At 40.8% G+C, this 26,561-nt stretch overlaps 1 protein-coding gene across 1 annotated transcript in view; it reads left to right on the top strand.

Moving 5' to 3' along the window:
* The first annotated feature begins 8,901 nt into the window (after window positions 1–8,901).
* The window catches only part of RBM26 (RNA binding motif protein 26), a 100,146-nt gene continuing 82,486 nt past the window's right edge, over window positions 8,902–26,561 (top strand). The window contains 2 exon segments of the mRNA XM_049778509.1: window positions 8,902–9,070; window positions 9,861–10,299. Of these exon segments, the coding sequence (XP_049634466.1) occupies window positions 8,902–9,070; window positions 9,861–10,299 (608 nt within the window).

The following is a 26,561-nucleotide window of genomic DNA, read 5'->3' as shown; positions in this document are numbered from 1 at the left end:
GGATTGAACTGTGGTACTTCCTTAGCTAGCGCTTGCAAGGCAGACACCTTACCTCTAGCACCACCTCACCGCCCCTTTCTTTCCTTTCCTCTTTCCTTCTTTCCTTCCTTCCTTTTCTTTCTTTCTTCTTTCTATTCATCTCTTTCTTTCTTTCTTTCTTCTTTCTTTCTTTCTTTCTTTCTTTCTTTCTTTCTTCTTTCTTTCTTTCTTTCTTTCTTTCTTTCTTTCTTTCTTTCTTTCTTCCTTCCTTCCTTCCTTTCTTCTTTCTTTCTTTCTTTCTTTCTTTCTTTCTTTCTTTCTTTCTTTCTTTCTTTCTTTCTTTCTTTCTTTCTTTCTTTCTTTCTCTTTCTTTCTTTCTTTCTTTCTTTCTTTCTTTCTTTCTTTCTTTCTTTCTTTCTTTCTTTCTTTCTTTCTTTCTTTCTTTCTTTCTTTCTTTCTTTCTTTCTTTCTCTCTCTTTCTTTTTTCTTTCTTTCTTTCCTTCTTTTTATTTCTTTCTTTCTTCCTTTTTTTCTTTTCTTTCTTCCCTTTTCTGTGTAGACACCTTACCTCTAGCGCCACCTCACCGCCCCTTTCTTTTTTTCTTTCCTTTCTTCTTCCTTCCTTCCTTCCTTTCTTTTTCTTTCTTCCTTTCTTTTTCTTTCTTTCTTTCTTTCTTTCTTCTTTCTTTCTCTTTTTCTTTCTTTCTCTTCTTTCTTTCTCTCTCTTCTTTCTTTCTTTCTTTCTTTCTTTCTTTCTTTCTTTCTTTCTTTCTTTCTTTCTTTCTTTCTTTCTTTCTTTCTTTCTTTCTTTCTTTCTTTCTTTCTTTCTTTCTTTCTTTCTTTCTTTCTTTCTTTCTTTCTTCCTTCCTTCCTTCCTTCCTTCCTTCTTTTCTTTTCTTTCTTCCCTTTTCTGTGTAGACACCTTACCTCTAGCGCCACCTCACCGCCCCTTTCTTTCTTTTCTTTCTTTCCTTTCCCCTTCCTTCCTTCCTTCCTTCCTTCCTTCCTTCCTTCCTTCCTTCCTTCCTTTCTTTCTTTCTTTCTTTCTTTCTCTTCCTTCCTTCTTTTCTTTCTTTTCTTTTCTTTTTTCCCTTTTCTGTGTGTATGTGTGCGTGAGAGAGAGACAGACAGAAACATAGAGACAAAGAGACAGAGGAGAGATGGTCATAAGATTTTTTCCAGATTTTGTTTTACGGTTCACTTCTGGCAGGGTTTGAGATACCATATATGATACTGGAAATCAAACCTGGTTGGTTGCATGCAAGGTAGGCACTGTACACATTTTCTGGATCCTAAAATTGTTTTCTTTCTGTTTTCATCTTCATCTTCTTTTTTGAGGAGGTTTTAATGATACACCAAATGCAGTGCACAGGGACTATATGTGATGCTGAAAATCGACCTCTAGTTTGCTGTAACTCCTGTACTATTATTCCTTTGCTGCCATAAACAATCATTTTTTATAAGCAATCATTTTATCTGTAAATTATAGCCTTACAAAATGTGTTTCTGAATAAATACATGAGCAGTAATATATGTATATATATTTGTTTTATGCCACACATAGCCACACTCAGAGGCTACTACTGGCTCTGTTCTCAGGACTGGCTTTTGAGGTTGTCCTGGGGACCATATGCATGCTCAGAATCAAAGTGGGGTTGGCCACATGCAAAGCAAATGCCTTAATCCCTGAACTATCTCTCAGGCCCGTTGGCCATACCAAATATTTTATTTGTATAATTTTTTTTTACAAATTATACAATTTGTAAATTGGGGTGGGCACAACTGTTGGCACTCAGTGGTTACTCGTGTTTCTGCTCTCACAAATCATTCCTGGCAGACACATGGGAACATATGGGATGCCAGGGATTGAACTTGGGTGGGCTATGTGCAAGGCAAACACCCAACCTGCTGTCCTATCATTCCAGCCCTGTATAAATGTTTTTTGCATGCAAACAATAGGTGTCTAATAAGATATTTACCAAACTGTTGTAAACATTTGTTGTCCTGTCATATAGGCTTGGCTGTTTCTTTTTTTTTCTTTTTTTTTTTTTTTTTGGCTTTTGGCTTTTGGCTTTTGGGCCACACCCGGCATTGCTCAGAGGTTACTCCTGGCTGTCTCCTCAGAAATAGCTCCTGGCAGGCACGGGGGACCATATGGGACACGGGGATTCGAACCAACCACCTTTGGTCCTGGATCGGCTGCTTGCAAGGCAAACGCCGCTGTGCTATCTCTCCGGGCCCTGCTTGGCTGTTTCATTTAGACAAAGTCACTTGATCATCAAGTGACTCAAGGCCTTAAGACTCTGCATATGGTAAATGGCAACTGGCTTCAACTTAAAGTAACTAGCTGCAGTCAGCCTGTCTTTGAAACTTTGATATCAGGTACTAACATGTTCTCTTTATGAAAATTATGGCACTGTCTTCCAATCTGAGGTTATTTCATTTTTATCAAAAATCTGTTAGTGTAGCTTCCTTTTGGGCAGTGTCTACCTTCTGCACTTGGAGACTTTACCGCCCACTGGCGATGGCATCTTTATTTGAACCTCATGGACTTGTAGTCTCAACTGTTTCTTACTCAGCTACCTCACTCTGCTCAGTCTTCATAGAATGGAAGAGAGCGCCTGCCAAGAATTTTGGCCCTGATTTAGACTTTGCTTTAAGGAAATATTACAGCTAGTTTGATCTATCCCTTCTACTCCAACTTTATATCAGCAATAAGTCTGTGCCACATTCTTTTTTAGTCATATAAACTAGAGTAGAGCCTTTTTCATTTCACTCAGGGACTTTTCCTTTGCAATCACTATCTGTCCATTTATTTGCATGAGAGACCTAGCTTTCAGTCTATTTCAGTTTTTTACTTTCTTTTCCTTTAACGAACTTTTTTTTTTTTTTTTTTTTTTTTTTGGTTTTTGGGCCACACCCGGCAGTGCTCAGGGTTTACTTCTGGCTGTCTCCTCAGAAATAGCTTCTGGCAGGCACAGGGGACTATATGGGACACCGGGATTCGAACCAACCACCTTTGGTCCTGGATCGGCTGCTTGCAAGGCAAACGCGGCTGTGCTATCTCTCTTTTATTGAATCACCTGAGATACATAATTACAAAGTTATTGATGGTTGAGTTTTAGTCATACAATGTTTCCCTTCACCTATCCTCCCCCAGTATTCATTTTGTGCCTCCATTTACTTGCTTTCTTCACTAAACTTAGTCATTTCTAGCTTCTGACTGAAAGGGAGAGTCATGCACCACTTGCTTTTACTTGAACACGTAGAGACCATTTACTTGAACACGTAGAGACCATGTTAAATCATTATTTGGCCTAATTTCAAATGGTTGTATCTTAGGGAATAAGGAGGCCTGGAGAGAGGGGCAAGGGAGACAGAGAGGTCAGAGGGGGAGCGAAAGATGTAACCAGAGCACAAGCAACATTTTATCCATTTTGTGGCCTTTTTATATGGGTGCAGTTTGTTGTGCCCCCAAACACAACTATAAGAGCAACAGGGCCCGGAGAGATAGCACAGCGGCGTTTGCCTTGCAAGCAGCCGATCCAGGACCAAAAGGTGGTTGGTTCGAATTCTGGTGTCCCATATGGTCCCCCATGCCTGCCAGGAGCTATTTCTGAGCAGACAGCCAGGAGTAACCCCTGAGCATGCTGGGTGTGGCCCAAAAAACCAAAAAACCAAAAAAAAAAAAAAAAAAAAAAAAGAGCAACATAAAAAACCACTGATCACAGATCTAGCCTAACATAAAATAACAGTTGATCTGTTTGGAGTAATGTGATAATTACCAAAGTAGAACAGACACAAAATGAATAGTTGCTGTTGGAAACATGAGCCAACAGACTTAGTTGTTGCAAGGTTGCAACCAACTTTCAATTTCTAAAATTGAAACAATAGCCGGAAAGTGCAATAAAGTGAATACAATGAGATTGGTTTTGGTAATAATGTGTTTAAAGAGGTGGTCTTCATTCTTTATTGATTTGACTGCCATTTATTCACTATATAAACATGGGTAACTCACATTCTAGGGTCCTTCAGCTGTAAAACAGAACTGCTAACTTAGGAGCATTAATCGAAACAAATGTAAAGCTTTTAGTGTAGTGCTTAATGCCCCTAACACAAACTCATTTCAGTGAAAAATTACTACCAATACATCTATGTTTCAGACAAATGGGGAGTTCATAAAGGGAATTAAATAGGTAGTAATATTATTAAATGGAGTTTGATGGAATTTCTTTTCATGTGGTATAACGTCTGGGTTAAATGATAACGAGTGGATTCTAGGTGTTCTTAGGAAGAAGATACAATGACGAATTGAATGACAGCTGAAGAATAAAGATTATATTTAGATTTTTTGTTTTGTTTTTTTTTTTGGGTCATACCAGGTGGCATTCAGGGTTAGCTCCTGGCTGGCTCTGTGCTCAGAAATCGCTCCCAGCAGGCTCTGGGGACCGTATGGGATGCCAGGGATTAAACCCGTGACACCGCCCCCCCAAAAAAAAAGAAAGAAAAAGTCCACAACTAAAAATGATTTACAAGATTCCCCCCCCCCCCCTTTGGTACATATATTCTAGTCAATCTGTTAAGCATTAGCAGGGATCCTTTTTTTTTTTTTTTTTTTGGGTTTCTATTTTAATTGGAGGTGGCAGTAGGTGGGGTTGTTTGACCACACCAGGTGGTGTTCAGGCTTAATCTGGCTCTGTGTTTAAGGGGGGGGGGGTCACTCCTGAGGGAGTATATACAGTGTTAGGGATAGATCTAGGATCTATGTGGGGACAAGCACCTTAATTCCTAAACTATCTCTTTGGCTCCTATGTATTTCTCTCTCTCTCCTCTCCTCTCTCTCCTCGCTCTCTCCTCTCTCTCTCTCTCCTCTCTCTCTCTCTCTCTCTCTCTCTCTCTCTCTCTCTCTCTCTCTCTCTCTCTCTCTCTCTCTCACCCTCCTTTCCCCCACCCCCATTTTGTTTTTGGGCCACACCTGGCAGTGCTCAGAAGTTACTCCTTGGTCTGAGCTCAGAAATCAGTCCTGGCAGGCTCTGGGGATTATATGGAATGCCAGGAATAGAAGCTTGGTTGGCTGTGTGCAAGGCAAAAGTTCTATCGCTATACTATCCCCTGACCCCTGTATTAGATTTTAAAAAAATATGGAGCATTTAAAATAAATACAAAAGTCAAAGAAAGTATTATTTATACAGTATTATTCCATCTTAGTTCATTGATACTCCACCTCTCTCCTTATCCCATTTCAAATGATTTTGACAGCATTTTATTTTACTGCCAGATATTTTTTTACTATTATCTATACTTTACTCAAGTACTGAGATTAATGTTTATCCATAATCATCTGTGGCAGTTTATATAGGAGGCTTTGCATGTATGCATGTGTGGGAATATATAACAGGAGGAAATATGCATTACATGTCTTTTTAGTGTTATGATTATTACTGACCATAACCATACCATAAAGTGTTTCACAGCACTTTTGAGTAAGAGATGGAGCCATTCTAATCAATTATGGGTATAAACACAGTGGTCACTGAAGAGTTGGTGATTCTCCCTCCCTCGATTTCATTTTTACCAGAAGTGTTTTGATTTTATGAAGAGCGAAATGTCCTCTTCCCAGTTTATACTATTAGAAAGTGCTGAAGCATTTCTCTTGAACTATCTAAGGACACACTGCTAGTTAAAAGTAGTTAAGATAGGGGCCAGAGTGGTGGCACAAGTGGTAAGGCACTTGTACGCACTAACCTAGGACGGACCACGGTTCAATCCCCTGGCATCCCATATGGTCCCCCAAGCCAGGAGTGATTTCTGAGTGCATAGCTAGGAGTAATCCCTGAGTGTTGCTGGGTGTGGCCCAAAAACCAAAAACAAAACAAAACAAAAAAAGGTAATTGAAATAGTTAAGTCTACTTGAAAATGAGTTGGGTTGTTTACCTAACTTTATGTATCTAACCTTTGTAAGATTCCTGTTCTTTCTTATCTCAGGAATATCCCACAGGCTATTATACTGTCTGAATAATCACTTCTCTTGTTTCACATGGATAACTTCTACTTATTATTCACTTCTCCTAACATAGAAATATCCCTAAAGAAACAATGCTAGAGCTTTTCCAGTTTAAATTTGTATAATGGTTCATATTTATATCTTGTTTTATGTCTAGAAACATTTGAAAATATTAAAATTTTCCTAAAAGCTGATAACTGTTCTTTCCATATTAAGTTATAAGTTCCTGATGGTAGATGCCTTTTTTTTTTTTTTTGCCACACCATTGTAAGTAGCAATGTTTCTGCATTAGAGCAAACCTTCAGTGGAATTTTAATTTCCAATTTAAATCCATTGAATATCAATGGGAAAACCTAAAAGAATGCAAGAGTTAGAAACTGGAGATAAAAGAAATAACAGATAAAACTGAAGATATCAAAAGAAGGAAACAGGAACTTGATTTAAAGCATTAGAAGGAAGATGAGACATATGTAAACTAAAAATAATTGATAGTGGTCAGGCATGTAGCTTAGAGCACTTACCTTGTATGTGTATAAACTTGGAATCAGTTTCTGTCATCACTGAAATAAGCAAAAAAAAAAAAAAACAAAACAAAAAAAAAACAAAACCAAAACAACAAAAAGGCAGGTTTGGGGCCAGAGAGATAGATAGATAGTACAGCAGGTGCTTGTACTGCATGTGGTTGACTTGGGTTTGATTCCTGGTATCCTATATGGTTCCTTGAGGTTGCCAGGAGTGATTTCTGAGTGAAAAGCCAGGAGTAAACCATGACCTCTGCAGTGTATCCCCCCCCCAAAAAAAAACAATCCCTAAGGAGCTCCCAAAATATAGGTGCTTAATAGGTCTATTAAAATATATATCTTGAAAAAAATGCATTATCTTGAGGTGGCAAGTCCACACATTCTCTCCAGAAATCTGTGCTCCTGTACCTGCAAGGACAGCAAAGCTCAAGAGTCCTGCTTTTCTAAGGTGAAAAACAAATTCTGGTAACTAAATGAAAACAACAACAAAAGAACATACGTGGCTAATAGTTAAAAAAGTAACTGGACTAGAAGGGAGGTTTAGAATTTATTGTTAATCTTTATTTCAATAGAATGAGAGTATGGGTTAAAAAGTTTTCTATGCAATGCGGTCAACCCTTGTTCAAAAGCCACATGTTCCCATATGTTCCTCTCCAGCGCTACTGAGGGTCACTTGTGGGTACATAATTGGGCAACAATTGAGGTAGTCATTTTCCGGGACTTTTTCACCATCCCCAAATAAAACTCTGGGCATTAAAAACTAACTCCAGGGGCCAGCGCGATAGCACAGAGGTAAACCGTTTGCTTTGCACACAGCCAACCAGGATACACCCTGGTTCGAATCCCGGCATCCCATATGGTCCCTGGAGCCTGCCAGGAGTAAACCCTGAGTGCCGCCAGGTGTGACCCAAAAAACAAACTAAAGAAAACTAACTCCCAATTCTTAGGTACTCACCTAAGACCATCAAACATTTGCTTTCGAGTGTGACTTAGTCAAGCAATGGGCTAGTTTATTTTATTCAGCAAACTAGTGAAAGTTGGATTTTAATTCTGATCCTAGCCCAGGTGCTCTATTTCTAGAGGAACGCTGGACAGTGTGAGATATTCTCCAACTGTTGCTTAAGGACACACGCCTCTCTGGCAACTTATAAACAGCCTTAACAGGCAATTTCATTTACCACTGTCTGCCATAAAGAGCTTTTATTGGTCTGCTTGTCTTTAGATTGTGAATTATTTTCATCCCATTATAGTTTATGGGCAACAGATCTTTTTGTGAAAGTCTATTTAGTATCTTCATGGTAGTAAATAAGTTAATAGAATAATCCAGACAAGAAATCAAACTAGTCTGACCACCCCAGAAAGGACGTTAATTTATTGGACATGCTGGTTTGCCTCATTTCCTTCCTAGAATATCCCTAACAGGAACTGGCTTTGCAGCAAATGAAAGCAATAATAATAAAATATAAAAAGAGAAACCACTTGGCTGACCTATAACTTGGGGGGAAAGGAATGTTAATGGCTGGAGATGATCTGAAAACTGGCAAGGCTTTCTCACCTTTGACTGGAAAGATCCCTTAAGTCATTAGCCCTTTGCCCACAAATCCTGTAACTTTGAATTCAAACCCTCGGGGGAGTCTTTAATTTTTCTTAAAATCCATTGATGAGGGCCGGAAGGACGTGTTCAAGATATGAAGCTCACCACCAAGACTGGTGAGTGCAGTTAGAGAAATAACTATGCTGAGAACTATCATAACCATATCAATGAGTGAGGGATGCAGAAAGCCCGTCTTGAATATAGGTGGGGGGAGGAGTTAGGGGAGGGAAGAAATGGGGCATGGGTAATGGGAAGGTTGCACGGATGAAGGGGGGTGTTCTTTTTTATGACTGCAACTCAACTACAATTATGTTTGTAAACACGGTGTTTAAAGAAATTATTTAATTAAAAATAAACTAAAATAAAATTAGCATTTAAAACGAATAAAAAAAAAAACCCAATGTCAGTGAGGGATGTAGAAAGCCTGTCTCGAATACAGGCAGGTGTGTGTGTGTGTGTGTGTTTGTGAAAGGAGATGGGGTGTATTGGTGATGGGAAGGCTGCAGGGGTGAAGGGGGTGTTCTTTTTATGACTGAAACCCAACTACAATCATGTTTGGAATCACACATGTGTTTAGTGTGTGTGTGAAAGGAGATGGGGTGCATTGGTGATGGGAAGGTTGCAGGGGTGAAGGGGGTGTTCTTTTTATGACTGAAACCCAACTACAATCATGTTTGGAATCACACGTGTTTAAAGAAAGAAATTATTTAATGATACAAAAATAAATAAAACCTTGGGGAGTGGAGAGCGCGCCCGCACAGTGCAGCCCTTGCTCCCCAAATCTGATCGCGAGGGCACACACAATGAGGAAGATGTTGAAGGTCTCCGAGAGAAACTGCAGCAGGGCCGAGGCGGGAACTACAGATCTGCATCCCAATATCCAATCTCCTAGGGGGCTGCAAAGACCCAGGCAGGCACTCAAGCTCATGGGCCATCCAGGTGTGAGTCGCGCCCAGGAGACGCACCAGGCCTGTGGGTACAGAACAAGAACTGGGGGGGGGGGGGGAGGAACCCCGAGGTTTTCTGGGAGTCTTTTTTGGTTTTTGGGGTCACACCCGGCAGCGATCAGGGGTTCCTCCTGGCTCCACGCCCAGAAATCGCTCCGGGCAGGCTCGGGGGACCATATGGGATGCCGGGATTCGAACCACCGGCCTTCTGCACGCAAGGCAAACGCCCTACCTACATGTGATCACTCTGGCCCCCTTGCAGGAGTCTAACCCTTTCCCCTCCCGTTCGAGCCTCCAAAGAGGCGCCTCGGTGCCGGAGCAGTGGCGCTAAGCGCTAAGGGCATTGCCTTGCGCGGGCTACCTTCGGCCGGACCACAGTTCAATCCCCCGACATCCCACAAGGTCCCCCCAAGCCAGGAGCCATTTCTTAGCCTACAGCCAGGAGTCACCCCTGAGCATCACCGGGCGTGGCCCCCAAAGACCAAAAAAAAAACCCCAAAGAGGCCCAAAGGCCGCCTAGACGCCCCCCAGTCATTGAACAGTCACACTACAGAGCCCAAAAGCGCGCTCTGGCCGCTCACTCCCGAGCTGACGTCTCATTTCCCAGCACGCACCGGGCGGGCGTGAGCACCGCGAGACTTTCTCCGCCGAGTCTCGCGAGATTTGCCGGCAGCCATCTTCTTTGGGGGTGCCGGGAGCCGGGCAAGACCCCCCTGGAAAAAAAAAAAGAATCGTTTTGTCCATTGAGGCAGGCGCCCTTCGCTTTGGCTTTTTTGGGGGCTTCATTCGTGGCGCAGGAGCACTGGGGACCTGAGGCAAAGAGAGGGAGACAGGGAGCTCGGGTCCGCTGCGAGGAGAGCCGCCGCCGCCGCCGCCGCCGGGCTCGAGGGGAGGGCCCGGGCCGAACCGTTGGCTGCTTGGGGGCCGTGGCGCGGGGTCCGGGTCACGTGACGACCCGCGCCTCCCCCCCCGCCGCCCCCCCCCCCCCCCGCAGCGGCTCGCTCGCCGTTCAGGGCCCGCCGGTACCGTCCGGCTCCACCCGGCGCCTCCCAGCGCGGCCCACGCGGAGGGGCAGGAGGGGGCGGGGGCGGCGGCGGCGGCGGCGGCGGCGGCCGCTGCGTCTAGCGGCTGCGACTGCGACCGCGATCGCGACCCGGGCGTGCGTGCGGGCCGCCCTGGATCCCGGTGGACGAAGATGATCATCGAAAACTTCGAGGCCCTCAAGTCCTGGCTCAGCAAGACGCTCGAGCCCATGTGAGTGGACACATGGACACCTATACACACCCAGGGATGGTTGCTGGCTTTTGCAGGGATGGTCGTTGAGGATGGGAAGGTGGACGGCCCCCCCTTTTTTTTGGCGATCCCCAACCCTCCACCCAGGGATGGTCTTGAGGATAGGAAGGTAGACATCCCCCCCCTTTCTTTTTAATTTGCGATCCCCACCACCCCAAGTGCCTGCCCATGTGAGTATACATACATACAGACATACACCCAGGGCTCTTCGTGGGGAAGGAAGGTGGGCACCCCCTCTTTTTTTCTTTTTTTTTTGCAATTCCCTCTCCCCCAAAACACCACCCCCCCAAGTTGCCTGCCTTGGAAGACGAAGCACGGGGGATCCTTTTCTTCCAACCTTCCGGGCTTCGGGATACACCCCAGAGCTTGCTTGCTTGCTTTTTTTCTTTCCCTACAGTGGATCCTTGAACAGCTTGCTTGCCCGTTGGTTTTCTTTTTCTTTTTCTTTTCTTTCTTTCTTTTTTTTTATTTTGGCGTTTGTTTTCCCGTTAGACGTAGTGGAACCCCAATCCAGTCCTCCATGCCCCCATGCATCCATGCCATACTCACTATCACTCACTAACATCTTCCACCCCTTTCCTTCTCCTCCTCCACCTCCACCTCCTTTAGATCCCCTTTCGGATCGTTTTTTGCTTTCCCCATATGGAATCGGAGCTCTCACCTCATCCTGCCCCCACCCTGGTAGAAGAGTTTACCTGGCTTAAAAAAAAAAAGGAAGTGAATCAGGCTCTTCTTTGGAGATGGATGGTTGGAACAGTTCGAGGCTAGATCTCTCTCTCTCTCTCTCTCTCTCTCTCTCTCTCTCTCTCTCTCTCTCTCTCTCTCTCTCTCTCTCTCTCTCTCTCCTCTCTCCTTCTCTCTCCCCCTCTCTCCTCTCTCCCTCCCTTCCTCTCTCCCTCCCTCTCTCCCTTTTCCTCCCTCTTCCTCCCCCCCCTTCCTCTCTCCTCTCACTCCTCTCTCATTTCTCATTTCACCAATCTAATGCACACACAATCCTGGAAAGGCAGCAAGGGCGTGCGCGCTGGCCCGACCCGGCCCATCGGCGCCTTTTCCTAATTGAAGAAGTTAACAGGTGGGTAGGTACCCGGTAAAAAATTCCCTTCGCCCACCTACGCGACCCGGTTGGCTTGGCCCGAGGAAGAAAATGCAAGCTGGCCATATGGTGTCTTCAGCTGCGTGGACTCCTCTAGTGTGCTGCTGGGCGCCGGGAGGGTTCCTCATGCTGAAACGTCTTCATTTGGGAAAATTAGGGAGTGTTTGAAAGATACAGTTATTGAAATGTTAAACAAACAAACACATAAAAACCCGTCCTGCTCAGTGCTTTAAGAACATGACCGATTTACTTAGGTGGAACTGAAAATGCAGCAGGGAGATTTTGCTTGACTCATTAAGCACTTACTATGTACCATACACGACTTTGGGGCTGGACTTAACCGTTGCACTTGAAGACCCAAGAAAAGGTAGACTACAGATTGGAAGAAAGTGCATGGACGTTTTTTAATAATAGAGGATCACGCAAGAGAGTGCTTAGAAGGCTTTCCCAGAGGAGGTGATAAATCAACAGAAATATCCAGAGAGGTTAAGTAATCATCTGAATGTCTGGAGGAACAGACTTGGCTGAAGGTTACTGCAAGTGCAAAGGCCTTAGAGCAGGAATGATCTCGGTGTGCCCAAGAAGAGGAGGAGGGCCTGTGTGGGGATAAGGTACTTTGTGATGGGCAGAGCATGGAAGGACATGAAATTGGAAAGCAAGCAGGACCATGCCGTGCTGAATCTTTAGACTGTGGTCAAGAATGAGGGTTTTTCTTATTAAGTGTAGACGTGAGATGCTTTGAAGCAGGCGAAGAGCGATTTGATTTTTAACTCTGCTTGCTTTGTGGAGATTTAAGAGGACCGGAATGGAAACAAGGAGACCATTCAGAAGGGCATTAACAGGCAGAGATGAAGGTAGTTTGTATTCGTGAGAGTGGGGACTGAGAAACAAATGTTTAAGTAAAGATAATAGACCTGTTGATGGATTGAATATGGGAGTTGAGGGAAATGAAGAAATATCACTTAAGATGTAATCTAAAACAGCTGTTTGATGGTAGGCTAGCCTGAGAGAGAACAGATTGAGGGAAGAAGGTGGGGTGGTTTGAATAAAGCGCTAAATATTTGGAACGAAGAGTAAGAGTCTAGAGCTCAGCTTCAGAGAAATTTGGAGCCAAGCAGAATTTAGTTTGTGAAATAGCTGGAAATTACCTAGTAAGAGAATAACTTGAAAGAGATATGAGCTGTGAGACAGGAGGAAATCTTACTGAAGAATGTATGTCCAGAGGCGAAGGTAAGACCATACAGGCCCTCCCCTTGTTTGGGCCGAAGTCTTGGTGACGAAGCTGTTTGGTGCAGGTAGAAGCCCAGTCTCACTGAATTGGTAGTGGCTCCCAGCGGACCTAGGCTTGTGAGGGAGAACTCCAGAGTCCAGAGCATCAGCGACCCATCTCGCTTGCCGCCTCCACCTCTTTCCAGGTGTTTAATGTTGGGAGATGAGGTTTCCTCATCTTCAAAATAAGGGAGAGCAAGAATATGTGTTGTTAAAAGATGTGATGGATAGAAGACCTGATTCGTACCCAGTATTAGGTGAATGGCAAACTGGAAAAGCGTGCTTCAAGTTGAAATAGCGTTTCTTCCTTTAAGTTTTGAGTTTTCAAATTCTTTTTGTTTGTTTTTGGGTCACACCCAGCGGCGCTCAGGGGTTACTCCTTGCTCTACACTCAGAAATCGCTCCTGGCAGGCTCAGGGGACCATTTGGGATGCTGGGATTCGAACCACTGTCCTCTGCATTCAAGGCAAATGCCTTATCTCCATTCTATCTCTTGGGCCCCAGTTTTCAGATTCTTTTAAGTTTTGGCAACAGTATCCCTTGTATTGCCTATTTAGAAGACTGTTACACTGTAGTTGTTACTATTGGAATAGATAAAGAACTACCAGAAGTGGAGCTCAAACAGTGATGAAGAGTTGGAATTAGTCCTTTTGCAATGTACTTAGTTGTGGTAAATATGAGCCTTCAGCCTTGTTTTTTTAATTGACATACTTTAGATGATGGTTTATGAACATGCATTCAAATTAAGACCAACCAAAAAAAATCTCCAGAGGTGACTGTTAAAGAATCTTTTCCCTTTCTTGAAAACTTTGGCAAGCAACATATATTTGTTGAACATTTGAACATGCATAAGATAGAAACTAAAACTTGGTGGAGGTAGAGTCCAAGCGATTGAACATTGGCCAGCTTCAATCTCTGGCACAGTGTATGGTTCCTTGAGCCCCACTAGGAGGGATCCCTGAAGAGACAAGAGTAATCCCTAAAAACTGCCAGGTATGGCCCAAGAAGCAACCAAGCAAGCAGAAAACTAGTGTTGGGGTCTGGGAGATGTTCAAAGGTTCATAGCGCAGGCTTTTTACAGGTTGTAGCCCCGGGTCCCATTCCCAGCATTGCATAGTTTCCTGAGCTGGCTGAAGAAGTCCCTGAGCTCTGCTGGTGCTAGTTATGGCTCCAAAATCAAAATAAAAAAACAAACAAACAAAACAACAACAACAACCCACAAACTTAAAGTACTTTTTAAAATACTTGTGCTAATAATAAGTAAATTAGTTTATTCATTTTAATATGTAAATATAGCAAACATCAATTTATTCTGTATACTAAACAGTGTATTAGATAATAGAGAAATGAGAATCAACTTAAAAAAAGACTATCTTCATGTTCTTTACTATTTAGCAGAGAAGACAGATGTTGAATGCATAATTATAAGACTAGTGAGCACAGATTGCTGTTGAAGTATATTGTATGTCTGGGAGTTTTAAAAATGGCTTTCCTGGAATGATAACATTTGCTTTTAGTCAGGAGTAATGAAGACCTGCTTGCTGGGGCTAAATTTTGGAAATGGAAGTACTGTAAGAGCCTTCTGTTTTTGGTTGGGTTGGGGGCCAAATCTGATACTCATTAGGACTCATTTATGGCACTGGACTCTGGTCACTTATGGGGTGCATGGGGTACCATATGGGTGCAGGGGATTAAAAAGGTCTCTGCTTTGGGCAAGGCAAGTCCTTAATTTCTGTACTCATTCTTGTTACCACATTCTAAATTTTGGAAAACAGATGGTAGGAAAACCAGTAAATGAAAAAAAAAGTATCTTGGGGGAATTGAAAGACATTTAAAAGAACAGGGTAATGATAGTATTGGATAGCGTTGGAGAGAGGAGCCACATCATGTTGGATGTTGAGTCATGCTAAGGGTTTTGAGTGCTATTGAAAGATAGTGGGAAGCCAATGGAGGGCAAGATAGTTTTCAGTTTGACACTAAAAAGTATCCTGATTACAGTTTATACATGAAGTAAATTTGATAAATGCAGGTATTTCAGGGTTCTGAGTTTTGTGTATTAGTTTTTAAAAATGTCAGTTCTAAGTTTCTCAGCTTGAAATACTTAATAAGATGAATGTTCTTAATTAAACATTTGCTTAGTCATACGTGCTAATAAAATAAGCCTAGATAATGGTCTCCTAATATTGTTATTTTTTATAATGTAAAAAAGTATAAAATGTATGTTTATTTTTGATGTTCAGATTGTCTGATTTTGCTTTTCTGGGCCACACTAGCCAGTGATCAGGGGTTACTCTTAGATCTGTACTCAGAAATCACTCCTGGCAGGCATGGGGGACCTTATGGGGATCAAACCTGCATCTGTCCTGGGTCAGCCACATGCAAGGCAAACTCCCTACCGCTGTGCTACCACTCCAACCCCTGATTTTGCTTTTTAAAAAACTTTTTCTCCTGGCTGTATTTGAAAACTGAGTTTATACACCACTAACGTGGTAATTGAATAAAATCATGGACTTTTAGCTGAAGGGAAACCTTGAAGTCTATTCAAACTTAATTTGTCAGACAGTAAATTGAGAGGTAAATGGACTTTGTAATATACTCAGGTTTTGAGTTTAGTAATAAAGGAAAAAATGTCTAGTTGTGCTCTTGATATGATATAGTGCAGGAAAAGTAGTTTTGTGGTGAAAGTAAGTTTTCCTCCACATAAAGCACATCAAAACCACTTTAAGTGAGTGACCTAAGCAAATAAACCTCCCATTTCCTTAATTAGATAAATAGAATTACATTTGTTTCTTTCTGTAGTTGACAGCTTGAACTGTAACAAGTTTTAGGAACTGTGCTTCCTAAGTATTGGATCAAAACACAAGTGGGTTACCATATTAATACTACCATTGTTAATGTTATCACTACCACTGCTGCTACCACTACCACTAACATTATACTCTTTAAGTTCTGTGTGGTTAGCATTCATATCTCCATTTCACAGGAGATAGCATCGAGGCATGGAAGCATGAAGTTATATGTCTAGAGTCATACAGCTAGCTAGCATGTGGCTAAATAGTGATTTAAGCTCAGTTTTATGACTCTGGAGCTATGTTCTTACGACTATACTATATATATATATATATTATTGTGTACACTTTTTTTTTTTTTGTTTTGTTTTATTGGAAAACACCCGGCAGCGCTCAGGGGTTACTCCTGGCTCCATGCTCAGAAATCGCTCCTGGCAGGCTCAGTGGACCAATATGGGATGCCGGGATTCGAACCAATGACCTTCTGCATGAAAGGCAAACAAACGCCTTACCTCCATGCTATCTCTCTGGCCCCTATTGTGTACACTTTTTATCATTGTAGTAGTGTTCACTGCAAGGAGCATGAAGCATTGCATCTATAGTGCTTTAAGTTTTAGAAAACACCAGTTTTTGTCATCTTTGGTTTTTAGCCACACTGTTCTACCTTTTTCACCAAAATAAACATTTTTATTGCTGTTTTGTAGGAACTCCTGTAAAGTATTATTTCACTTCTGTTTCTCCTTAGTTTCCTCTTTCTGCAGAATTTTTTGAACTTAGGCAGTCTCCCTTTCCTTAAGGAAGATATAATCAACAAAAATAACAAAAACTAAAACCAGACTTTCTTCTAGTCACTTAAAAACATAGGGGGCAGGGAGGGACTAGTTCTGTGCCAGGGTCTAGTTTTGATTTGTCAAGGGGAGGATGGACCCTACCATGCCACAGCTCAAAGCTTCAAGGTGTAGTGCATGCATCCCAGGCCTGCAGGAGTCTCAAACTCGGGCCATTTGCTGCCCTCCATACAACATTTTGTGGCCCTGGCCTAGAGGAATCTTCGTTTTGTTTTGTTTTGTTTTAGTTGTTTGGGTCACACCCTCCAATGTTTGCACTCAAGGATCACCCTGACTTTGCCTCCTGCGGCCCCCAGGTAAATTGAGTTTGAGACCCTTGCTTAGAGCAATCTCCTTGGGCCTCTAATCATTTTCAAGTTAGCTTTGTTTTCCCTTTTACTGACAAATATTGAAATAAGTCATCCTTTAACTTTCACTCATTTCACCCTTCTTAAATGCCTTATCATATAGTATAGTTTCTTCAACCAAAATTGCCTCACTTTTACTGATGGGTTCACTAAATATAAAGATTTTAAAAATAAACTTTTATTCTCCAAAGTATGCAGTTTTTAAATAAAAAATTTATTTTGTTTGTTTTTTTGTTTTTGGGTCACACCCGGCAGCGCTCAGGGGTTACTGCTGGCTCTACTTCTGGGGTTACTCCTGGCTCAGAAATCGCTCCTGTCAGGCTCAGGGGACCATATCGGTTGCCGGGATTTGAACTGTCATCCTTCTGCATGAAAGGCAAACGCCCTACCTCCATGTTATCTCTCCGGCCCCTAAATCAAAAAATTTTAATGGGGAAATTTTTGACATTATAACTAGCAGTGCTCAGGGGTTATTCCTTTCTGATGGTGCTCAAGTTGTTGGTCATATGCCTTACCTCTTGATAAACTATCTCATAGGACCCTACATTTTTTATTTTAAATACTTATCATCTTAGATCTCTAATACTTTGTCTTATTTTTTTAAATTAATATTTCTCTTTTCTTTTTGTTGTATATTTCCAAGTTATGTTTTCTTATCTGTTCACCTTCACCCCCCACTCCCCCCATTCCTGTGCTTCACATTTTATTTATATTCACTACCATGATGGTTTTTATTACAGGCTGTGGTGGCTCTAAAGGCAGCTTTTGGTGTGTTTGTAGTCTTTGAAAGTTTGATTCAAGACTTCCTTCCCTTAGCTTAGATGTTATATAGACTATATACATATCTATTGTTGAAGTCAGATTTTTTTCTTAAAGAGTTTACATTCTGCCTCCTTTTTTTCCTTTTTTTAAAATTTTTTTATTTTGGGCCATACCCATCAATGTTCTGGGGTTACTACTGGCTCTGTGCTCAGAAATTACTCCTGGCAGGCTCAGGGAACCATATGGGATGCTCTGGGTTGGCTACTTGCAAGGCAAATTCCCTACCTGTTGTGTGTGCTATTGCTCTGGCCCCCTCTGTCTTCGTGTGTGTGTGTGTGTGTGTGTGTGTGTGTGTGTGTGTGTATGTGTCCTTATTTTTCAAAATCATAATCTTATCTCCGATATTTAGCTCTACTTATACATGTTGAGAGTTACTCAAGTCTTAAGCTAACTGGTTTTTAGAATTTTATTTATTTTTTTGGCTTTCTAGCCCCTCCTACCAAAACTTACTATGCTTAAGCTACCTTATTTTGAAATATCTTTTCCAATTTACAAACAGAAATTTCTGAAACAGGTGAAAGGTGTGTAGTTTTCTTGAGGGGGCGGTTTGGGCCACACCTTACTGTGCTCAGGGCTTACTCCTTGCTCTGCACTCAGGAATTACATCCGGTGATGCTTAGGGAACCATATATGGTCGGGGACTGAGTGTGGGTCAGCCATGAGCAATGCAAATGTCTTGCTGTATTACCATTCTGGTTCTATATTTTGTTTCTTATGTATGTATGAAATAATTTGAGATTTCTCAGGTGATTTTTCATCAGATACTTTACCAGTATCAAGCATATTAATGTATTAATCTTTTACTTTTCTCCACATAATTGGTAATATAATTGGCTCTTGTTCCATATAATAGTGAAAACTTTCTCCCCCTTTTTTTAAGGTAGGGAGCTTTTCAAATTGTAGCCAGGAATGGCACATGTGTGTTGCCAGCCCGTGCACATAGTGCTTGAGCATATGTGGCCTGCATTTTTGTTCTAAATGGGTGCTTTGATATGTCATTCTCTGGAATGTGTACTGGGCCTTCCACTCCGCAGAGATTTGTGTGTGTTCTCTCCTTCATTCCATGCCTCTTCCCCCTTTTTCTTTCTTTCTTTTTTTTGTGTTTTTTGGGTTACACCCGGCAGTGCTCAGGGGTTACTCCTGGCTCCATACTCAGAAATTGCTCCTGGCAGGCACGGGGGACTATATGGGACACCTCTAACTGACCTTCTGCATGAAAGGCAAAATGCCTTACCTCCAAGCTATCTATCCGGACCTGCCTTTCCCCCTTTAAACCTCTCTTCTCTTTCCCTCCCAAACAAATGGTACCCAGGAAGACTGGAGAGTTCACCAGTGGTTCTTTGCCAGTGGTGTGGGTGGTTCACTGCAAGAGCCTGAGGATGTGATGCTTCTTGAGCTCTTCGTGGCCAAGGATACCTGGGCTATCCTCTGGGGCCAGCTGTGCTTGGGGGCCTCCAGAGCTGCATCTGTGTTGCTCAAGGGACAGTGTGTTGCCAAGAATCAAACTCATTGTACTATGTCCTGTCCCCTTTTATAAAATAAAGGTTATGCCATAATTTATCCATATGTATTGGTAATTGGGACATATGTATATATATTTACTACATGTAGATTTGTGGTTATGTATACATTTATTAATAACAAACCTTCAATTATGTAAGTTTTGAGGGTTATGTCGACCATGATCCTATCAAATGAGCTAGACAAATTTTCTAGGAAGTTCTCATTTCTCATTCTAGATGATCCTTTTCTTACACTACAAAGGCAACACCTGTTCTGTTTTGTTTGGGGTACACACCTGGCTGCTCAGCGTTTTCTTTTAGGTCTGTGCTCAGGGTTCAGTCCTAGGAAGGCTCTGCTAACTATATGGGATGTCAGGGATTGAACTTGGATCTGCAATGCTCTAGGTAAGAACCTACGTGCTGTACTGTCTCCAGTTCCAATAATTTTCTAACCATCATTGTTCTAAGTCCATGAAAATCTTTCCTTTTTTCCTTCCTTCCTTTTTTCCTTCCTTCCTTTTTTCCTTCCTTCCTTTTCTCCTTCCTTCCTTTTTCCTTCCTTCTTTTTCCTTCCTTCCTTTCCTTCCTTTTCCTTCCTTCCTTTTTTCCTTCCTTCCTTCCTTTTTTCCTTCCTTCCTTTTTTCCTTCCTTCCTTCCTTCCTTCCTTCCTTCCTTCCTTCCTTCCTTCCTTCCTTTCTTCCTTCCTTCCTTCCTTCCTTCCTTCCTTCCTTCCTTCCTTCCTTCTTGCTTCCTTCCTTCCTTCCCTCCCACCTCCCTCCCTCCCTCCTTCTTTTTCTTTTTTTCTTTCTCTCTCTTTTTCTTCCTTCCTTCCTTCCTTCCTTCCTTCCTTCCTTCCTTCCTTCCTTCCTTCCTTCCTTCCTTCCTTCCTTCCTTCCTTCCTTCCTTCCTTCTTCCCTGCCTCCCTCCCTCCCTTCTTCCCTGCCTCCCTCCCTCCCTTCTTTTTCTCCCTCCTCCTCTGTTTTTTTCCCTCCTATTCTTAAAGACCTAGACGGATCATTGTTAGGTCATTGGGTAACTGTATGTTTACCCTTCGAAACTGCCAAATAAATTCTAAAGTGGTTGAACCAGTTTAAATAGTTAACTGCAATTTATACATTTTCTTATATAATCTTCAATATTTGTGATTGTCAAGTTATTTTTCAAAAATTTTCTATTGAGATAGTATTTGTTTTCAAGAATGTACATGCTTAAGGGTATAAAATGTTACACCACTTCTACCATATGACTTTACCTATTGAATATTTTCAGTCTATTTCCTGATCCTTGATATTTGTCAGGCTTGCTTTCATTTTTATAGTGAGCTTGAAATACCTTTAAATTAGTTTCTTCATCTTACGGCTTTAATTTCCTTTTTTTGAATGCCATATTATTGAGGATTTTTCCATTTACTATCACATTTTATAAAGCATCTTACTTTCATTTTAAAGTTTTTATTTTTCATTTACTGGCTGTTTGTAAGTATTTTGGTTTTTTGGGAGGGGCTCACATCTGGCAGTGCCAGGGATCACTTCTGTTGGGTTTTGAGGGACCATGTGTTGTGCTGGGAATTGAATCAGCAAGGTAAGCACCTCAGCCCTAACTCTACTATTTCTCTGGCTCATCTTGATGATTATTTTTTAAAATAAATTTTAATTGAATTATTATGAGATAATTACAAAATTATTTATGATTGATTTTCAGTCATGGAATATACAAACACCCATCCCTTCACCAGTGCACATTTCCTCTCACCAATGTCCCCACTTTTCCTTTCTCCCTTTTTTCCTTTTAGACACTGTGGTTTGCAGTATTGTTTAGTAAAGGGCGTTCACGCATATTACTTTACCTCCTTTCAGCATGCAGGTTTTGTTCAGAGGAAGTTTTTCTAACTATTATTGTCATAGTAGTTCCTTTTCTGCCTTATCTGCACTCCCTGCTTATTTGTAGCAAGCTTCTTTTCATGGGTTAATCTTCTTGGCCCTTGTCTTTATTGTTTGAATATTATTACCATATTATCTTGTTGTTTTTTTTTTTTTTAAATCTTTCAGATGAGTGCAATCATTCTATGTCTATTCCTTTGCCTTTGACTCATCTCACTCAGTACAATACTCTCCAAATCCATCCATGTATAAGCATATCTGTATGATTTTGTTTCTCTAACATCTGCATTGTGTAGATGGCTCTTGTCTCTGTTGTTTGAATATTATTACCATATTATCTTTTTTTAAATCTTTCAGATGAGTGCAATCATTCTGTCTATTCCTTTCCCTTTGACTCATCTCAGCACAATACTCTCCAAATCCATCCATGTATAAGCAAATCGTATGATTTTATTGTTTCTAACATCTGCATTGTGTAGATGTATCATAGTTTTTTTTATCCACTTATCAGTTCTCAGGCACTTGGGTTGTTTTTAGATTCTGGCTATTGTGAATATTCCTGCAAAGAGCATAGAAGTGCAGATTCCTTTTTTACACATTCTGTTTTTGGCCCCCTGTGTTATATTTTGAGGCCCATCTTATTTTTCAAATTGGACTTTGAGGAGATGTCTCAAAGGGCTGCAGGACATGTTTTCTATTTAGGTGGCCTAGATTTATCTCTAGGTCTGCATGGTTCCCTCAAGCCATGTATTGGCCCCATGCTGTACAAATTAAAACTCCAAAATGGGGATTTTGGGGAACCAGTGAACTAATACAATGGGTAAGATACTTGCCTTATAAATGGCTATAACAGGTTCAGTAGCTGTGTAGTCCCCCACCACCGCCAGAAGTGTGTCCCCTGAGTCAGGAGTAAGAATATGAGTACAGCTGGGTGTATCCCCAAAACAAAATTTACTTGTTTCATTTCCTACCTTTCCCTGAAAGCAAATGTTGGCAAACTGTATATAACCGAATTATAGAGTGTATCCCTTTAAGTATGATTTTTTTGACTTCTAATGTTTCTGAGATTTAGTTATTATATTGCATGTACCTATATTTCTTCCTTTTTATTGTTGAATAGTATTTCAGCATCAGTTAAACACTTTGCACGCAGAAGATTCACATTAGATACCAGCAATACAAGGCTTCCGGAGCAATACCAGGATTCACTGCTGATCACAGAGCCAGAGTCCCTGATTGCTGTAGGTCTGCCCCCACCCCCAAAGCCAAAAAAACCATGCAAGAAAACTTATTGACCTGCATCTTAGTATTTTATGAGATAGAATTGGACACCAATTTAGTAAAAGCACAAGCAAAGAGTTGAAAAAGCAAGTGGTGGAGCTACATGATAAAAAAAGTTGCTGTACATTAATACAAAAGAAATTCGTAGCTACACGATATAAAAAGCTGCTTACATTGGAACAAAAGAAATTCTCAGTAGAGCAAAAAAAGGCAGCCTCTGGGCTGGGAAAAAATACTTGCAAACCATATTGCGAATGTGGTTAACAGCCAAAAAAATTTATGAACTCATACAACACAGTCGTCAAAGAACAAATACCCAAATAAAAGACCCAAACACCTGAATAGACATTTCTCCCAGAAGTTATGAGAAATGTTTCAAAGTACATGAAAAGATAGACAACATCACTAGTCATTAGGAAAATAGAAATTACTACAAGAGGAAAAATCTCAGCCTGCTAGAGTCATCAAAAGAAAAGAAATATCAACTGACAATACATACATATATGAAGAAAAGGAAACCTTCCTATACTTTGGGTGGCATTTTTAATTGGTATAGAAATATGGAAAATCATATGGAAGCCCTGAATGTTAACCATTATTATATTATCATCATCTGTATCTTTATCAAAGAATTGGGAAGGTTTTCTAATTAAGAGTTTGAACATTTTTCTAAACTAAAATCATAAAGAACAAATCCAATTACGTAATATTTATATTTAGTTTCTTTTTTTATATATACATTTAGTTTCTTTAATGTTATAAAAAGTATCATTAGCAGTCTCAAAACAAATACCCAAATAGCAGTTTAGCCACTACCTGGGCTCAGACCCAGACTTCCCATATGGTATAGCTCCAAAAACAAAACACAAAATGAACATGGGATACAGCTATTGTTTTCAGGAAGTGTTTTCCTTTCCTTTGGATATTCCCAAAGATGAAACTTCGGTATCGAGTTGGATTCAAAGTTCCATTCTTTGAGGAATTTTATCTAGTAACTTGAGTCAGGAATACTTTTTATTTTTGGCCATACCTGCTGGTGCTTAGGTCTTACTCTTGGCTTTGTGCCTGGGAATAACTCCTGGCATGACTTCGGAGACCATACTCATGCCTGGATGGAACCGGGATCAGCTTTGTGCAAGGCATTATCTTACCCACTGAACTATCTTTCTGACCTAGGAATAGGTTTTTCAATTCAATCAGCCATTGTTGGTTTTATATTTAAAACAAGATACTTGAAGGTTTTGGGGAGTAGTTTTTAGATTATTAGGGATGACTGTTAATGCGGAAGAATAACTTAATTCTCTTTTTAAGATGAATATTTTTTTTGAGTTGATAAAATTTGTAGTTTTATAGAGATAGGGAAAGTTAGACTTGGTTTTCATGATTTCCCCCCACTCCCCCACCCCATGCCTGTGTCTGTGGGATAACCTGGGCTCAGGACTTACTCATGCCTTTGTGCTCAGGGATTACTTCTGGCGGTCCTTTACAAACCATATGGCATACCAGGGACCAGGTGTATTAAAGGCAAGAGCCCTGCCTGATGGTCCTAATATTCTTAGTATCTTTTAAGAGTAGTAATATCAGGAATGGACCTTTCTCTTCTCATTCTACCGAGTACCATTGGGAACACCCCCTCCCCGCACTCCACCCAGTACCATTGAGAACGCCACACACACACACACACACACACACACACACACACACACACACACACACACACACACACGCGCGTGCGTGCGCACGGCGCGCCAATAATGATGACAAAAGATTCGTTTCTAAAATGCTTGAATTTGAATTTTGATAAGAGATAAAGATTGGAGAAGGTTTTTTTTTGGGCTATATACTCTGTCAGAGGGCATTCACAGTAGTTAGGATATGGGAAGAAAAGCAACTAGGAAATGTTGGTGTTTTTAATGATCCTTTTATGTCTTTAATAGCTGAACTGTTCAACACTTCTTTATTATTTTCATAGTAGGGTTTGACATAATCATTTTTCTTTGTGAATTTGATTGATAAGATATTCTTATTTAATATGCTTTTCTATACCGTGGGCCCACCCTTTTATGTAAGTTCTGCATCCATGGAATTTAATGAGTAGACAATATGTCATTAGCTACGCCTGCCATGATTGTGTCTGAGCTGAAGTGGAGTATTTCCATGTCCTTGTTTCCTAAAGACAAAAATATATCTGTGTACTTAGTATTCACATTGTATTAGGTATTATAAAATAATCTAGAGATGATTCGAAGTATATGGGAGGATTCCTTAGGTTAAGTACAAATATTACACCTTTTTATTCAAGGAACTTAGTTTCTTAGAACTTAGATTCTCTTTTCTGCCCATACTAAGAGATGGCTCTAATGTAATTAACACACTTTATCAAAATATTATGATGGGTTCTGGAGAAAAAGTAGGCATCGGAGTTACCTAAAGAATCTAACCTACGGGCCCGGAGAGATCGCACAAGCGGCATTTGCCTTGCAAGCAGCCAATCAGGACCAAGGTTGGTTGGTTCGAATCCCGGTGTCCCATATGGTCCCCCCCCCACCCCCCCCCCCGAGCCTGCCAGGAGCTATTTCAGAGCAGACAGCCAGAGTAACCCTGGGAGCATTGCTGGGTGTGGCTCCCCCCCCAAAAAAAAAACCAAAAAAAGAAAAAAAAAAGATCTACCTAAAGATACCTAAATATACTATGGAGGGAAATTCCCTGGGAAGGGGATTCTAAGAATCAAATTCCTTTCATCTGCCCCACATGGAGATGACTCTTGATGTAGATTCAGCTACACACTAATGATAATTATGGTTGGTTCTGAGGAAAAAGTGGGCATCTAAGTTTACTTAAAAGGAATCTAACCTAAAGTTTACACTTTGGTAACTTCCTTTAATACCTGTGGGGGAAGAATAGATTAGTACGAGTGGTGGGAAAAAAAAATTCTAATTCTTTGGTTGGGTAAAGGTCTGGAGATCCCTAAAGCATTGCTGAAGGCTAGCCAGAGGTGCCAGGGATTTAACTAGTTCCCTCACCTCTGTGCAAAATCTGCATAGTCATTTTTATTTTGGAGCTATGTCTAACTTACTCAAGACTTCAAACAGGTGTTGGGGTACCACATGTGGAGCTGGGGTTTGAATTGGGGTCAGCTGTGTGTAAGGCATGCATATCTTAAAATCTGACAGTGGAGGAGAAATGTATAAAATTATTTCTATTTAGGTGAATTTGTCATTTTTCCCCAAAGATTTAAAGTTTGTTCTCATGAGTACTGAGAAACAGGGCAATACTATACAAAAGATCTGGAGTATAGAGAACAGTCTTTAGATTACATACTTAGATTACATAAAGGTCTTGGGAATGAATGAAAACAGAAGAAGTTGCAATGAAAGTTTTAGCATTTTAAATCTAAAAGATAAAATCACCTATCTAATTCCCTATGGTTTGGTTCTACTTGAGGGATCAGATTTACAAATCTGTTTATACCTTTTATGCATATATCATTCTGGCAACACACCTATCACCAGTGTCTTGTTTCTCTCCATCAGTGTCTAAGGGCCCTTCCCAGATCAATGGGTGCCCTTAACTCCATGTAAGTACCGTTCTATAAATAAATAATAATAATAATAAATAATGATAATAAATAAATACAAATTCTCTAGGCTTCCTCTCTCTGATCTTTGAAATATAAAAGAGAGATTATGAGACCAAAAAATTAGAGATTCACTGTTTTCAAAATAAAAAGGATTCACATTTATTTCTTTATTGGGGTGTGTGGAAGGTGATCAGCTTAGTGACTGCATCACACCCAGCAGTACTTAGGTTATTCCTGTCTCTCTCTGCTCAGAAGTGATCCCTACTGGTGATTGGCAGACAATATGTGGTGCCAGAGATAAAGCTTTGATCAGTTGCATTGCAAGACAGGTGGTACTTTACTCCATGCCCTCACAACTATATCTTGGGGGTAATGTATGGGAATGAGACAAATGATTATTTTTCAAAAATATAGCTGCATACATGACAGTGTTTTCAGTGATAAATATGGTTTCTTTGTTTCTTACAGATCATGTTTAGATATGCTTATTTTGTGGTGCTGATTGTATTTTATGGAATGAAGTAGCTGAGTAGATGTGCAATATTTTTAATGTGTAACCTTTGTACTTATAGCTTACTACTACATACAAATCTTATTTTACCACATTTGGATAAAATTATAATAAATTGTGGCAGTTGAAAATTTAATGTATGTATTATAATTTTACAACATAATTTGGATTTTTAGAAGAGTAATCCTAAGCACAGTAATAGAACCATGGCTTTGATGCAAATTAGTTATTTTTCTTGAATATAAAATGAAAATTTAGTAAGAACAGATGTGGGTGTATATCCGTGTTCTAAAGTTACCAA

This window comes from Suncus etruscus, chromosome 8, assembly GCF_024139225.1.
Source record: "Suncus etruscus isolate mSunEtr1 chromosome 8, mSunEtr1.pri.cur, whole genome shotgun sequence".
Classification (NCBI taxonomy): Eukaryota; Metazoa; Chordata; class Mammalia; order Eulipotyphla; family Soricidae; genus Suncus; species Suncus etruscus.
Note: the sequence above shows the minus strand (reverse complement) of the source record. Positions and strands in the feature narration are given on the sequence as shown.